At 39.5% G+C, this 13885-nt stretch overlaps 2 protein-coding genes across 3 annotated transcripts in view; one reads left to right on the forward strand and one right to left on the reverse strand.

The window, feature by feature from the left end:
* appl2 (adaptor protein, phosphotyrosine interaction, PH domain and leucine zipper containing 2) overlaps positions 1 to 8686 on the forward strand; it is a 55272-nt gene extending 46586 nt beyond the window's left edge. Inside the window, exons 19-21 of the mRNA XM_020919139.2 lie at positions 1545 to 1700; positions 2019 to 2066; positions 5113 to 8686. Of these exons, the coding sequence (XP_020774798.1) occupies positions 1545 to 1700; positions 2019 to 2066; positions 5113 to 5244 (336 nt within the window). The 3' untranslated portion in view covers positions 5245 to 8686. The remainder of the gene's footprint in view (positions 1 to 1544; positions 1701 to 2018; positions 2067 to 5112) is intronic.
* Positions 8675 to 13885, reverse strand: part of tubgcp6 (tubulin, gamma complex associated protein 6) — a 95849-nt gene continuing 90638 nt past the window's right edge. For both annotated transcript variants that reach the window (XM_020919144.2, XM_055155502.1), the window contains exon 25: positions 8675 to 9409. In XM_020919144.2, coding sequence (XP_020774803.2) covers positions 9318 to 9409 — 92 coding nt within the window. In that variant the 3' untranslated portion in view covers positions 8675 to 9317. The remainder of the gene's footprint in view (positions 9410 to 13885) is intronic.

The following is a 13885-nucleotide window of genomic DNA, read 5'->3' on the forward strand; positions in this document are numbered from 1 at the left end:
ACCCGACCGATGGCTGATATTATCCGCCGATATGGGCAACTGGAGACATATTGGCTATCAGCCGATATGTTTGCTGATAGGGGCCGATATTTCACATGGGCATGTTATAAATTTTAGACTCTACATTATGTTAATTTAATCCAATTTACAGACAGATAAATGTCCTAATATGTGGCTCCGCATCAGTATTTATCTGCGGAGTCATTTGTCTGTGTGTGTGTCCGTACTGTCCCTGAACACACGTCACTCACGTCAGGTCACTCACGTCAGGTCACTCACGTCAGGTCACTCACGTCAGGTCACTCACGTCAGGTCACTCACGTCAGGTCACTCACGTGCATTTGTTTACACCCGCAGACATAGATTATTTTCTTTTTACGGACAATCGGTTTGAGTCTGGATTAAAAGGACATTTATTAGTGCAGACTTGTGATGTGAGGAGGAGCCTGTGTGAGCGCTGAGTGTTGGAAATATGTCGACTCTGAAGCTAGTTTTGGTTATTTGTTTATTGGTTAGCAATTAGCTGCTGTAGCTCCCACACATAAACAGGCTGTTTTCTATTGGCCTATTATAAAGTGACTATATTGGCCGTATTTGTTACTGGACCAGCATTGATATGTAAATGAGCTGTGAATAGAGGTGCGAATTCTGACATTTGCGCATATAATTAATTACCGTGGCGCACACGTATTTACGGCTAAAGGCTAATAGCGCTAGTTTCTTTACTAGCTAGTAGTGATGGGTCGGTCGCGAATGAAGCGACTCTTAGAGCCGGCTCTTTGAAGTGAACAACGAGAGCCTGATCCTTATTGGGAGCCGTGTTTTCTTTCTCTCACTTTTTTTCTCTTCACGTCGCTTGCAGACTCGAGGTAGTTTGACAGCGGCAGCGGCTGAAAATGAAACCTTCAGAAATGTGTGTGCATAGGAGAGAAAAAACTTGCATGTTTGTCTGTAGTTCAGCATAAAATAAATAAACCAGGACTAATCTTAGGCTTGAGAGAGGGAGAGAGATAGAGACTGAGTCCCGACACTCAGTCCTGGTTCAGTTTTGGTTTAGTCCGGTTTTACACATGGTTTAGATCTGTTTTAGTCCTGGTTTAGTCCTTTTTCAGTGCTAGTTTAGACCTGCTTTAGTCCTGCTTGCAACAAAACCGAAAGAGCCAGCTGCTTTTAGGGAGCCGAGCCAAAAGAGTCGGTTCTCTAAAAAGAACTGGAATACCCATCACTAGTAGCTAGAATGTGATGCAAAAAAGCCATTAGTCTGACCTACTGTCTGTAAATATGATGTAAAGAGGCAGAATAACAATAAATGTTGCCTAAATAAACCCAATTTAAAATCCACCAGAGCCAAACCTAAGTTTTTTAAACAATTCAAGATTTACAGTGAATTTTTACATCACTAAATATATTGGCAGCTCCAACTCCCATTAAATCGGTTTCATATCGGCCACAACAAAATCCATATCGGTCGGGCTCTAGGTCACTATTGAATCTGTAGGAGTATACTTTTATAACTTTTTCCTTATATGTCTCGTTTTCTTCAGTTCCAGCTCGGTGATGTGACCCAGTTCGCGGCGCACCAGGAGAACGGGCGCCTGATGGGCTTCGTGGTGGAGGGCAGAGACTGGAGCGAAGGGGAGGAGGAGGGCCAGCCTGCCTTTAGTGCTTATATCTTTGAGAGCAACACAGAAGGGGAGAAGGTATCTTTAAAAAAATATATACTGTAAAAATCTTAAACAGATCAATTATGATTATTTAGTTAAAGTATTTGTCTTTTGGTTTGTAATATAAGAGTTATATTAAAATGTCTACACATGTCATTTATATTTAATCAATAATCATGGAAGTGTCCAACATGTTTGAAGCATGTTACAATAGTCTCATATCAATGGGGGAGATATAGAGATGATTGTGACACTTTTTTTCAGATGTTATTTTTATGGTAAATGCTTTTTCATGCACTACATTTTCAGTTTATCAGTTGATTTGTAATTGTAATATTTAGTTTTGATTGACAGGTGTGCTATACCATTAATTTGGCGAAGGATATAACAGAAGCAAAGAAGGTATGATTTTTTTTTGTCTGTTGCAGTTTGGGGAAATAGTTCAATAGAAATTTTATAATTGTCGTTTTTCTGTCCAATTTGCTCTTTTACTTGTCTTGAGCAATACAAAAGGTAAAAAATACTACATGTACAGTTAATATAAGAACAACCACCAGGGGGCATTTGGTTATCACTAATAATAATGTTCAAGAGCAGATAACAGGTGGAAGCATACAGTCATTTCAACAAGCATTTGCCTCCATAGAGACAGATACATTTAATGCCATAATAATAAAATAATAATAATAATAATACAACAGTATATAGTGCTTTTTTGGACACTCAAAGATGCTTTAGAAAAAAATAAAAAGGGACACTGTAGAAAACAGGGCAATTATGGGGGGAATGCTTGAAGTGATGCAGTGAGTCCGAGTTCCTGATGGATTGTGGGAGTGAGTTCCAGAGGGAGGGGGTGGCATCAGTATAGACTCAGTCTCCCAAGGTCCGGTGCTTTGTCCTGATGAGGGGAGTGAGGAGGTTGGTGTCGGCTGATCTGAGGCGGCAGGTGGGACAGTGCAGACAGAGGAGGTCAGTGAGATAGGGAGGGGCCAGGTTATGGAGGGACTTGTAGGTGATGAGGAGGACCTTGTATTGAATGCGGTATTGTACAGGGAGCCAGTGGAGTTGCTTAACGACAGGAGTGATGTGGTCTCTGGAGCGGGTGTGGGTGAGGCAGGCAGCAAAGTTTTGGATGGATTGCAGTTTTTGGAGGTGGGTTGGAGGGGAGGCTGTTGCAGTAGTTGAGTCTGAAGAAGATGAAGGCATGAATGAGTATTTCTTCGGTGGTCTGAGAGAGGGGAAGGGCGCAGACAGGCGATGTTTTAGTGATGTGACTAATGTGGGCTCTGAATGAGAGGGTAGGGTCCATGATGATGCCAAGGGTGCGTCTTGAAGGAGAGAGGGTAATGGACTTATCAATGAAGAGGGAGATGTTCTGAGCAGTGGGGAGGAGAGCTTTGGGTTCGGTGATGAGTAGTTCTGTTTTACTGCTATCAAGTCTGAGGAAGTTGTGGTCCCTCCAGGTTTTAATGCCAGATAGGCAGTTTGTAATGGTGGAGAGAACTGGGGAGATGGATTTGGTGGAGATGTAAACCTGAGTGTCATCGGCGTAACACTGAAAATTTATTCCATAAGATTTCCATATTGTGGAGCATTCCAGGCAATTCAATAACAGGCAGCATACCCTGTACCAGATATGACATGGCACAATAACAAATGTTGTAATATTGTCTAGAGCCCGCTCGATATATTGGCTGGCCGATATTATTGGCCGATATGGGCACCTGGAGACATATCGGCTATCGGCCGATATGCTTGCTGATATGGGCCGATATTTCACGTGGGCATGTTATACCTCATTATAAAGCTTAGACTACATTCTGTTCATTTAATCCAATTTACAGACAGATAAATGTCCTAATATGTGGCTCCGCATCAGTATTTATCTGCGGTGTAATTTGCCTGTGTCCATACTGTCCCTGAACACACCCCCAGAGTCACGTCACTTCACTCACGTGTGTTTGTTTACACCCGCAGCGGTGCGCAACACTTGGATTATTTTTTTTTTTTTACGGACAATCGGTTTGAGTCTGGATTAAAAGGACTTTTATTAGTACAGACTTGTGATGTGAGGAGGAGCGTGTGTGAGCGGTGAGTGTTGGAAATACATCGACTTTGAAGCTAGTTTTGGCTATTTGTTATTAGCGATTAGCTGCTGTAGCTCCCGCACATAAACAGGCTGTTTTCTATTGGTCTATTGTAAAGTGACTGTATTGGCCGTATATTTGCTACTGGACCAGCATTGATATGTAAATGAGCTGTGAATAGATGTGTGAATGATCCACATTTATGCATATAATTAATTACCGCGGCGCGCACGTTTTTACGGCTAAAGGCTAATATAGCCTATATATATATATATAACTATATATATATAGTTTATATACTAGCTAGGAGTTATGGGTCAGTCACGATCGAAGCGGCTCTTAGAGCCGGCTCTTTGAAGCGAACAACGGGAGCATGTTTCTTATTGGGAGCTGTGTTTTCTCTTTTTCTCACTTTTTCTCTTCAAGTCACTTGTAGACCCATAGTTTGACAGCAGCAACGGCTGAAAACGAAACTTTCAGAAATCTGCGTGTGCATAGGATTAAAAAAAAAGTGCATATTTGGCTGCAGTTCAGCATAAAATGAATAAACCAGGACTAATCTTGGGCTCGAGTGAGGGAGAGACCGAGTCCCGACACTCAATCCTGGTTCAGTTCTGGTTTAGTCCTGTTTTACACATGGTTTAAATCTGTTTTAGTCCTGGTTTAGTCCTTTTTCAGTCCTGGTTCAGTTTTGGTTTAGTCCTGCTTGCAACAAAACAATCTCAAGAGTCGCTTGGAGCCAGAGCCAGCTGCTTTAGTGAGCCGAGCCAAAAGAGCCGGTTCTCCAAAAAAAAAAAAAAACCTGGAATACCCATCACTAGTAGATAGAATGTGATGCAAAAATGCCATTAGGCCAATCTACTGTATGTAAATATGACGTAAAGAGTCAGAATAATAATAAATGTTGCCTAAATAAACCCAATTTAGAATCCACTAGAGCCAAACCTAAGTTTTTTAAACAATTCAAGATTTACAGTGAATTTTTACGTTGCTAAATATATTGGCGATTATATCGGCAGCTCCAACTCCAATTATATCGGTTTCATATCGGCCACAACAAAATCCATATCGGTCGGGCTCTAATATTGTCATATATATTGTGCAATATATTGTTGAAGAAAATACAAATAACTACTTGAGGACACAATAATGCTAAACCATAATTATCACCAAAATAATGTCTTTAATTTATACAGTTGTCAAAAAGCATGATCTGCAAAAAATAAATGGCAGATTCAAACATTTTAATAGTTAGACTGGATCCTTGTCTCTTTTCAGCCCTCTACTGCTCAAATCATATTAAGTACGTCAGTTGCTTCTTAAACTAAATCTTGGTGTATTTTTTCTTGTTTACTTTTCAGGACCCAGAGGCGCTGGCCCAGCTGATGAAGAACATGCCTTTAACAAATGACGGAAAATTCCTCTTACTGGAATCAGAGACTGGAAATGAACCGGAGAGAGCCGCTCAAGAAGACCTGGAATCTGAGGCTTAGTCCTACTCCCAAGACCAAACTAAGTCCTAACCTCTCCTAACCCTAAACCTAAACCTGGATGAGGCTTTCCCTGGTGTAACCTGTAGCCCTCACTGTGGTACTCAAACATCTGCAATCAGGACTCCACAGTCCTGATTGCAGATGTTTGAGTACCACAGTTCAATTCTGTGCAATGAAATCTACAACTTCTTAGAGATAAAATAAGCTTTTTTTGGACATCATTTTAACCTCTGTCATTTTCCAAGTATAGACCAGAAGTTCAAGCTAAACTCACACTCGAATTAGCCCTTAGTTTGTGCAATACTGACTCTTTATTGGGAATACCAGTCTGTCGCCAATAAATACTCCAACATTTTCTTATTTTAATGATGTCCAAAATCAGGTGGGTAGCCAAAAATTGTACTCAAGTAAGAGTAACATTACTTCAAAATACTATTACTCAAGTTAAAGTAGAAAATGGTGGTATTACTCAACTAAGATGAATTTAAAGAGTAACTGTAGGGACCTAACATCTGATATATAATTTGACTTTAGTGTACTTGGAAACAACAACATATGAAATAATGCACAGAATCTGGTATTTTCAAAAGATAAACACAAAAACTAGACAAACTAAATCATATCTGAAAGAGTGCTGCAAGAAACCCAAATGTTCAGATTATTTCATATTGTCAAACATAAAGCTTTTGTCACTTGTAGACTTGAGTAAAAGTTGTGCTTCCTCTTCCCAAATAAAAGTACTCTGAAAAGTACAGTTTCTTTTTAAAAACTTACAAGTCTGAGCACTACCCACCTCTTAAAATCATTCTATATATGTTAAAAAAAAAAAAATTGCCAGGGATATAAAGAACTACAATGAACATGTTATATTCCAAATGCTTTTCCATTTCGCCTTCTTTTTAATTCAGAAATGAGTCTAAGTGCCCTGCACTGATATAGACCACTGCTTAGTCCTGGTTTAGTGTGTACGAAATCAGTTTGTGGTGTTGATAGAGTGGGTTCACAGGACATCACAACACTGTTAAGTGCACATCATTTAAAACCAATCAGTGATAATTCAGTGAGACGATTTACTGTTTAACTGTCAATTTCAATGAGGAAGAGAAAAGACACACAGACCCATCTTAAAGCAAAGCATTTAAGTTGTGAGGACCAATTTGTTTCTTCAGAAGCTGTCAGTTTCAGACATTTTTATGCTTGTGTGGTTTATATTTTCCAATTACTGAGTCTGAAATGAAAACTATCTTAAAAGTTCAACCCCTTTTCTGTCAACACAAATGAGTGTGGACTTACTTCTCAATAACAAATTCTGAAGTTTAACATGGATTTCCTTTTTGGCTGATTCACTGCTACAGATAGAAATGACCATAGAGTTACACAGACCCTTGCCCTAAACCTGAAATTAAGATCAAACTCAAACGTGAATGCAAAACATAAATCATAGCTTAAAGTGGGAAACACTTAAACTCCGCCTACAACTGCATTGCAAATAGAGCAGCTTCAAACCCCTCCCCTGCAGCCAGGTCTTTATGACCTGCTTTAGTGAGGGCAGCTCTGTGTGATGTTACATAGTCCTTGAAATAGCAGTGGCCACTGGAGGCAACACTGACTGTTTTTGAACACACATTCGCCCATGTACCTAGTTTGCAATTGACATAAAAAAAGGTCTAGGTCTAGACAATCATTTTAAAACACCATGTACAGTTTGGTAGCAAAAACGTTGATTTAGTGTTTAGTTCCACTTTAACCCAAGTTAAACCAGGTCCAAGATCTTACTCACTTTAAAAGTAGTTTATTTAAGACCTGATATAGTGCAGCTAATTAAACAATTGCATTTTGATTGCAGAATTTGAGAAATACCGTCATTTGATTGGCTTTTGGAGGCCATATTGTAGCACTGTTTGAAGGACTTGGTTGTGATCTTGTTTGGAAAGGGAGAAGACAAAGCGTGTAGTCATGTGTCTAAAGATGTGTTTTGCCTAATTTTAGGTTTACAGTTATTTTAAGTTGACAGTTTATTATGCATTTGTTATTTCATAATCTTAAAACTGTGGACATTTGAGGTCATTCTTTAATCTTTGTTTTACGGCTCTGAAGAATTCATGGACTGGTGGCAAATGTTGAGTAGGAAAACACTATTAGGCCTAGTTTAGACCTGCTTTAGTTTTTGTTCATATTGTTTATCCTGACTAAGTCCTTGTCAGACTTGTTTTTGCTATTTGGGTTATATTTGAAAATGTGTAAACCATTTCCTAGTCCTAGATCCTTCCTTTACACTTTGCTCCACAGGTCTAACCTGTAAGTTGGCCTGGTTGCATCACCTGCTTGTCTCCAGGGAGAAAGAAGCCTTAATGTTATACAGTGGAACATTCCAAGTAAAGCAACAGCATCTTCTACAAAGTTACACAGTGCACTTTAAAGTTTAACACCAGGAATGATAAGACCCTTGTCACTATAAAAAATTAATTAACATTTTAATGCTCCTTCCTCTCTGAGTGAATTATGCATTGTACTTATTGTGCGACATAGCCCTCCACATTTGAATGCCACTGTCTAAGGCGTCCAGATGTTCAAATTAAAATGTGCTCTTAGTAGCTTCTGTAAATATCTTGTGTTTTATGTTTAATCAGTTCCTCTCCTCTCCACTCTCTTTGAGCACTCAAACTAAGCCCTACAAGAAATATGACAGCAACAATTAAAGACATTATAGAAGAACTTATTGCTTGGACTAATCTTGTGCTCATAAAAGCAAATTAAAAGCGCATAGTGATGGATGAGTGGGATATTGCCATTGTCACTCACTGCTACTGCACATCCTGTTCTGCTTTAGCCTAAATAGCAATAAGCGCTAATCCTTATCCACAACAACTGTAATCAGGTGGGTTAGATGGGCTGCATTTACATGTAATGTATGTCTAAATATGGTTGCCTCTAAGTGATATACAAAATGCAGTATGGTGGATTAAAACTACTAGAAATGGACACTAATCCCTAAGTGACAACAGGATGTAAAGTATTGAGTTGTATTTACTTGTAATTCCAAATACTTGTACTTTGAAAGAGTAGTTTATATCTAAGCATGGTTGCCTCAAAACTATACACTAGTACTAGATTTTTAAATCTAGTACTTCAAATGCTGTACTTCATAATAATGTACTCCAACTTGGCTATCCAAAAAAAGAAAGCAAAGAATCTCAGTACTATTTCCCCCCAACGTTTTTCTCTCAAACTGCATGATCATGTAATAATTTTGTCTGTTTTGAAATGGCTAGTTTTGGTACTTCTGCATACTGGTTGTGTATTGTAAAATATACTCTACTCTCTGTAATATACTAAGGGTTGCATCATTCTTAAGTTTAAGTTGAACAAGACCACTGCCTAACAATGCATTGCATTTATTGTCATTTTCTAAAATCTTAATTAAAAATCAGTTTTCATTTTTCCCATGTGTGCTCTGACATTTTTATCATCTAGCAAAAGCAATGAGGTTTTAAGTGCATTTTTATTCCTTAACATAGGGCTGGGTGCCATTTTTTAAATTCAGATACTTAAAGCTGCTGTAGCTGCAGATTCTCTCTGAAAATGTGAAAAAACAGAACTATCTATTTTAAACAAAGCTAACACACACTTCCTGATTACTGAACAATAAACGCTACATAACTAGATTTATTTTGACCTCAAGAGCTGCTTATACAATATCTGTGCTGGGGGAAAGTCATATTTTGTTCAAATACCTGGAGAAACACAGATAGTAAACAGTGCATGGTTTTTGACACTGGCACTGGGACCAAGCTAATGTGTTTTTTAAGATTTTACACCAGATCCACAAAGCATTTTTAAACAATTCACATATTATTTATTAGCTTTAAAGCAAGTTTGAAAATGTTCATGTTAATATGAAAACAACTGTACTATAATCTTTTTTTATTTTTTTTATTTAAGTTGTATCCATTTATCTTTAGGAACTTCAGTCTTCAAAATACTGAAATATTTAAACTGTACACCTCTACATCAAACCTGTTTATCACTCATGCTGTGAACCACCTCAAACATTTGGAACAATGGGAGACATCTCAGGAGTCTTTGTAGTAGCTGTTGAAGTTGATTCGAAGGAGGAAGTCTTCCAGATGTGGTTGGTAGCCTCTGTTGACCAGCTTGGTCACCACTAAAAAGAGCATAACACAATTATTAAACACACATTTATTTTATGACAAAAAATGCATATCTAAAACTCATTCAACATAAAAGGTACTCCACAGAACTCACTACACTTGTCAAAAAATGCTGAAAATGGGATTCATATCAGAAATTAACTGCACAAATTGCACACAAAACTGTCCCAATATTTATATTCACGCCTTCTGGCATTGCACACCCATCAGGCACTTCTGGGAAGAAATCTTGGACTCACTGTCCCACTTTATGGGTTGTTGCATCCCCATGTCCCCCTCACTCTGCCTTCTGCTCATTGACTATATCTCACTGGAATACACATCTACCACCCCCGTCAACACAACAGCACCCCAGTCACCCTGGTCCACCTGCCTCGATTTCCTACAAATGTAATTTCTATGATTTAACATATTTGATTATTCATCTCCTTGTTCTTTAACTCTTTTCTTTGTCTGGTAGGTAACCACTTTCTGCTCAAAATTTAAATACATGATGATGTCCTAAGAGTACATACACATGCACATGCGTGCATGTGCACACACACAACACACACACACACACACCTGTACTAACACACGCAATGTCATACACTCAAACACTACTTTATTTTACAAAGAAACAGGGATGGATAGACAGGCTATATAAAATATTACTTTAATACACTTAGGAGCAGAACATGAAATTTATCTGCTTCGGGTCCCTAGCGAGCTGGGCTCTTTCTGCTGTTGCCTGGTTGTTGAGTGTGGGGGTCTGCCTACAAGTGCCCAGGCTCGTGCTCACCCATCCTCTCAGGGCCTGCCCTCTGTGCTGGCTTCCCTCTTTGGTCTACCTCCAAGCTCTACCTACCTGATACTTTTAATACATCACACCCAAATTTTTAATTCACCACAAGTCAACCATGGATGAGTGTGTGTGAATGTGTGCCTGACTGTCTGTGCTTGTATGCATGTGGATGTGTGTGTATGTGTGTGAATGTATGCCCCCCCGTGCACACGCACACACACACACACACACACACACACACAATGTCCACACTGTCACCCACCTCTGTCACCTTTGTCCTTATTTGTATGTAATCTGTAATTTGGTTCCTATTTTTTGTAAGGTATGTAGTTTGCAAATAAAATGTCTAACCTCAAAAATAGGTCTTACTTTAAAATATATATGTGTCATTTGGCTTCTCTGGCTGCCACAACTGCCATATTTATGCCATATTTATACAGAAATGTCTTGTAGGCATAGCAGTCACATTTCTAAAGAAGAATGTGCAAGTTTCACACAGAAAAGCCCCATTCAGTCCAGGAATTAAACCCCAGGACCTTTTTGCCATGAGGCAGAAGTTCTGACCACTAGACCACTCAGTGTATTGCCCTACATCAACAGAGCATAAATCAACTATGTTTTTCCTGATGGGATGTGCTGCTTTCCACTTCAAACCTTCAAAACTTCAGAACTTCAGAACAGCAGGGCAGTAAAACTCAGATTTACATGTTTTTTTCTTTTTCAACAAGTGAAGGAAACACCAACACATCACCTCCCCGAGGTCCAATAGGAGAGATCGACATTTTATTGACTAACCAGCAAAACACAAGGTCCCTACTGTATCAAAACAAGCCTGGTGCTTTATAAGAGCAGAAATGTTTGAAACAGAAAAAGAACGAGAAACAGTACAGACCAAATCAATAGGTAAAGCACGAAACACTAGGATCAGAGATGAGAGAAGTTGTACATTTGCTCTGAGTGATCATTGAGAAGATTCTGCACTTAAAGGAGTAGTATGTAACTTTTTCTTCTGGAGGGTTCACCACCTGCTTGTCTCCCTGGAAAGGCTGTTGTTGTGCCTGAATGTTCTAGAGTTTTTACACAGAAATCATAGAAGCCGTGCCAGTGTTCTGAGCCTATGGAGCGTGTTCTGATGGAACGGTAGCCATGTTAGGATTTGAGCATTCTATCATAAGAATCAATGCATTTTCAAGTCCACCAAAAGTTGATCCAAAATTGGTTTGGATTAAGTAAAGAAATAAGATTTGAATATAATAGAATAGAAATAAAGATATAGCGGCCGCTAACCTGTACAACACAGTGGTGGTGGCCATCACAGAGCGACATCCATTGTTGTTGCTCAAGTCATATCTTTATAGGGTTTCAATGGAGTTAAGTTTGATGTCACTTCTGAGTCCATCATCTGACTGAATTGCAGTTGTTTACAGCTAACAAAGTCTTAAGCATGGATGGATGGAACAGCATGTTTATAACTATGACAAAAAGTGTACAGGGAAGACTGAGGTAAGAAGCTAGGCTAGGCTAAGCTAGTATTAGCAGTGAGCGGCAATTAGTGAGACATACACGCTGGTAATCCTATGTTATGACAGATTATTAGTACATATTGACATATTTGATAAAGTTCATGGTTAACATACACTTTTGATGAATAAGGAACAAAAACAAAGTTAGAAATCAGCTGTGAAGTTTATGGTTGGAGTCGGAAGTAACATCATCACTTAAAGGTTGTATGGAGGATTTTTTTTTGTTTCAAATTGTCAATGATAGCATTATAGAGGTACAGTAGCCTTGTAATTATGATGACCAAAAAAAAGAGAATAAAAATTCATCAACTCTGGACGTGGTGGGGCTAAACATTTGCCAATAGATAACGACACTGCCTCGTTATCTGTTAGCTGACAGGCTGTCAATCAAACTCCCTACGTTTCTAGCGTAACTGACTTGCCTGCGTGCTGCCGTTACGTGGTTTGCGTACGCCTGTCACGCAGTTCACAGACGCAAGACGCACAGACGCTGTTTACTCCACCAACGCAACAGTTCTTAGCGGCTTTTTTTTACCTATATCTTCCTCGCAGTTCGCACAAAGTTTGTTGCAATGGCAGACAAGAATCCAGGAGCAGTTCGCCGCAAAAGAAAGTCCGTTTTTGAGGTCGCTGAAAGAAGAAGACAAGGGGAAAAGCAGCGAAGCCAAACTAAGGTGATTCTTGAAGATTCATTCCAGCGATGGCGCGACTGAAGCAGACGCAGGGTCTAAAGACTGACGCACTGGTCCACAAATTACTCCTGGACAGGTCACTTCTGCTTATTATGAAAACGTACTTTATTTCCAAGAGCTAGACAAACGTTTTTCAGGACACGAGAGCGATATCCTATGTCTGAAAACGTAATTTTCAAGGCAAAGAAAGAGTCCGCTTGCTGCTGCGTGTTGTAGCTAGTTCATTTGCACTGAATCTCCGCGCACTCTTCTCTGCACCCCTTTCCTGCTCCTGTCCCTGCTGCCCGTTCCGCTCTTCCCCCTGCTCCTCACTTCTCCAGGCACGGAATCTCCGCGCACCGCTCCCCTCTCCTCTCCCTGCTCCCTGCTCCGCTCTTCTCCCTGCTCCTCACTTCTCGTCCGCGCACGAAATGTCCGCGCACCCCCTCCCCCCGCTCCTCACTTCTCCGTCTTGCCTAACCAACACTGTAGTTAGTTGTTTACAAGTCATGTGCAGCGCACCGGCTGTAAACAAACCTGTGTCTGGCGTAAGGAGGAGGCGGGAGGAGGCGTTTCTACGTAGGGAGCTGTAGGGGAGGGGGGGGTGGTTTCACACATGCGCAACATTTGAAAAAGGACAAACAGTCGCTGGATTTCTCGTTCCTTGGAAAATCCTCTATACAACCTTTAACAACGCTTTAGCGTTAAACTTGCCCATACCCATGGAGACGAGCAGAGGGCATCACCTGGCCGATCCGTGGAGGTGTGCCTGCTCACACTAAACTATGTTCTTGTGAGCGTAGTTAAATGCCACACTCTAGAATATTCCATACAAAATATGAAATCTGCATGGAGACAAGCATGTAGCAAACCTGAAAAGTTACATATAGTGGAGCAGATTAGGTCTCCAAACCAGAAGAATCATTCAGTTAGTGGTACAAGCACCAAATTTATCATATATTTAGCTAACATCATGCTCTTTTAGAAAAATCCGTTAGCCACCTGAAACATGGCAGCCATTTTTCAAGATGGCCATCCAAACAACTGATTTCACTTAAGTATGAGCTAAAAGACAATAAGTCATCGTGTTCTTAATCAAAATTAATGGAATAAATCACAAATTTTCAAATATTTAATTTTGCACAAAATTCATAAAATTTTCTTGCAATTTGAAACCCAAAGTATCCCAATAATCATTTGGAAAGTAGAAATAAAAACACGAGCAAAATTTAAATAAAATGTAACATATTGACATAGGTTAATTTCAGAAATAGAGGCATTAAAATAGAACCATTCATAATGCTGTATGTGCTTAAGAACTATCGAAAAAAGTTTGCCATCATTAAGATTTTTGGCACATTCATTCAGCCGATCATTTAACTGCATTGTTGATATTTCTCTTAGTTCAGAAGCTGGTTCTGTGTTATCACATAAAAAACATTGCTGGGGCTTCTGCACAGTTCTTCTCATTTTTGAATGTCCTTTGTCTGA

The sequence above is a fragment of the Boleophthalmus pectinirostris genome, unplaced genomic scaffold (genome assembly GCF_026225935.1).
Source record: "Boleophthalmus pectinirostris isolate CB_2022bp ecotype Guang Dong unplaced genomic scaffold, ASM2622593v1 HiC_scaffold_2, whole genome shotgun sequence".
Lineage (NCBI taxonomy): Eukaryota > Metazoa > Chordata > Actinopteri > Gobiiformes > Gobiidae > Boleophthalmus > Boleophthalmus pectinirostris.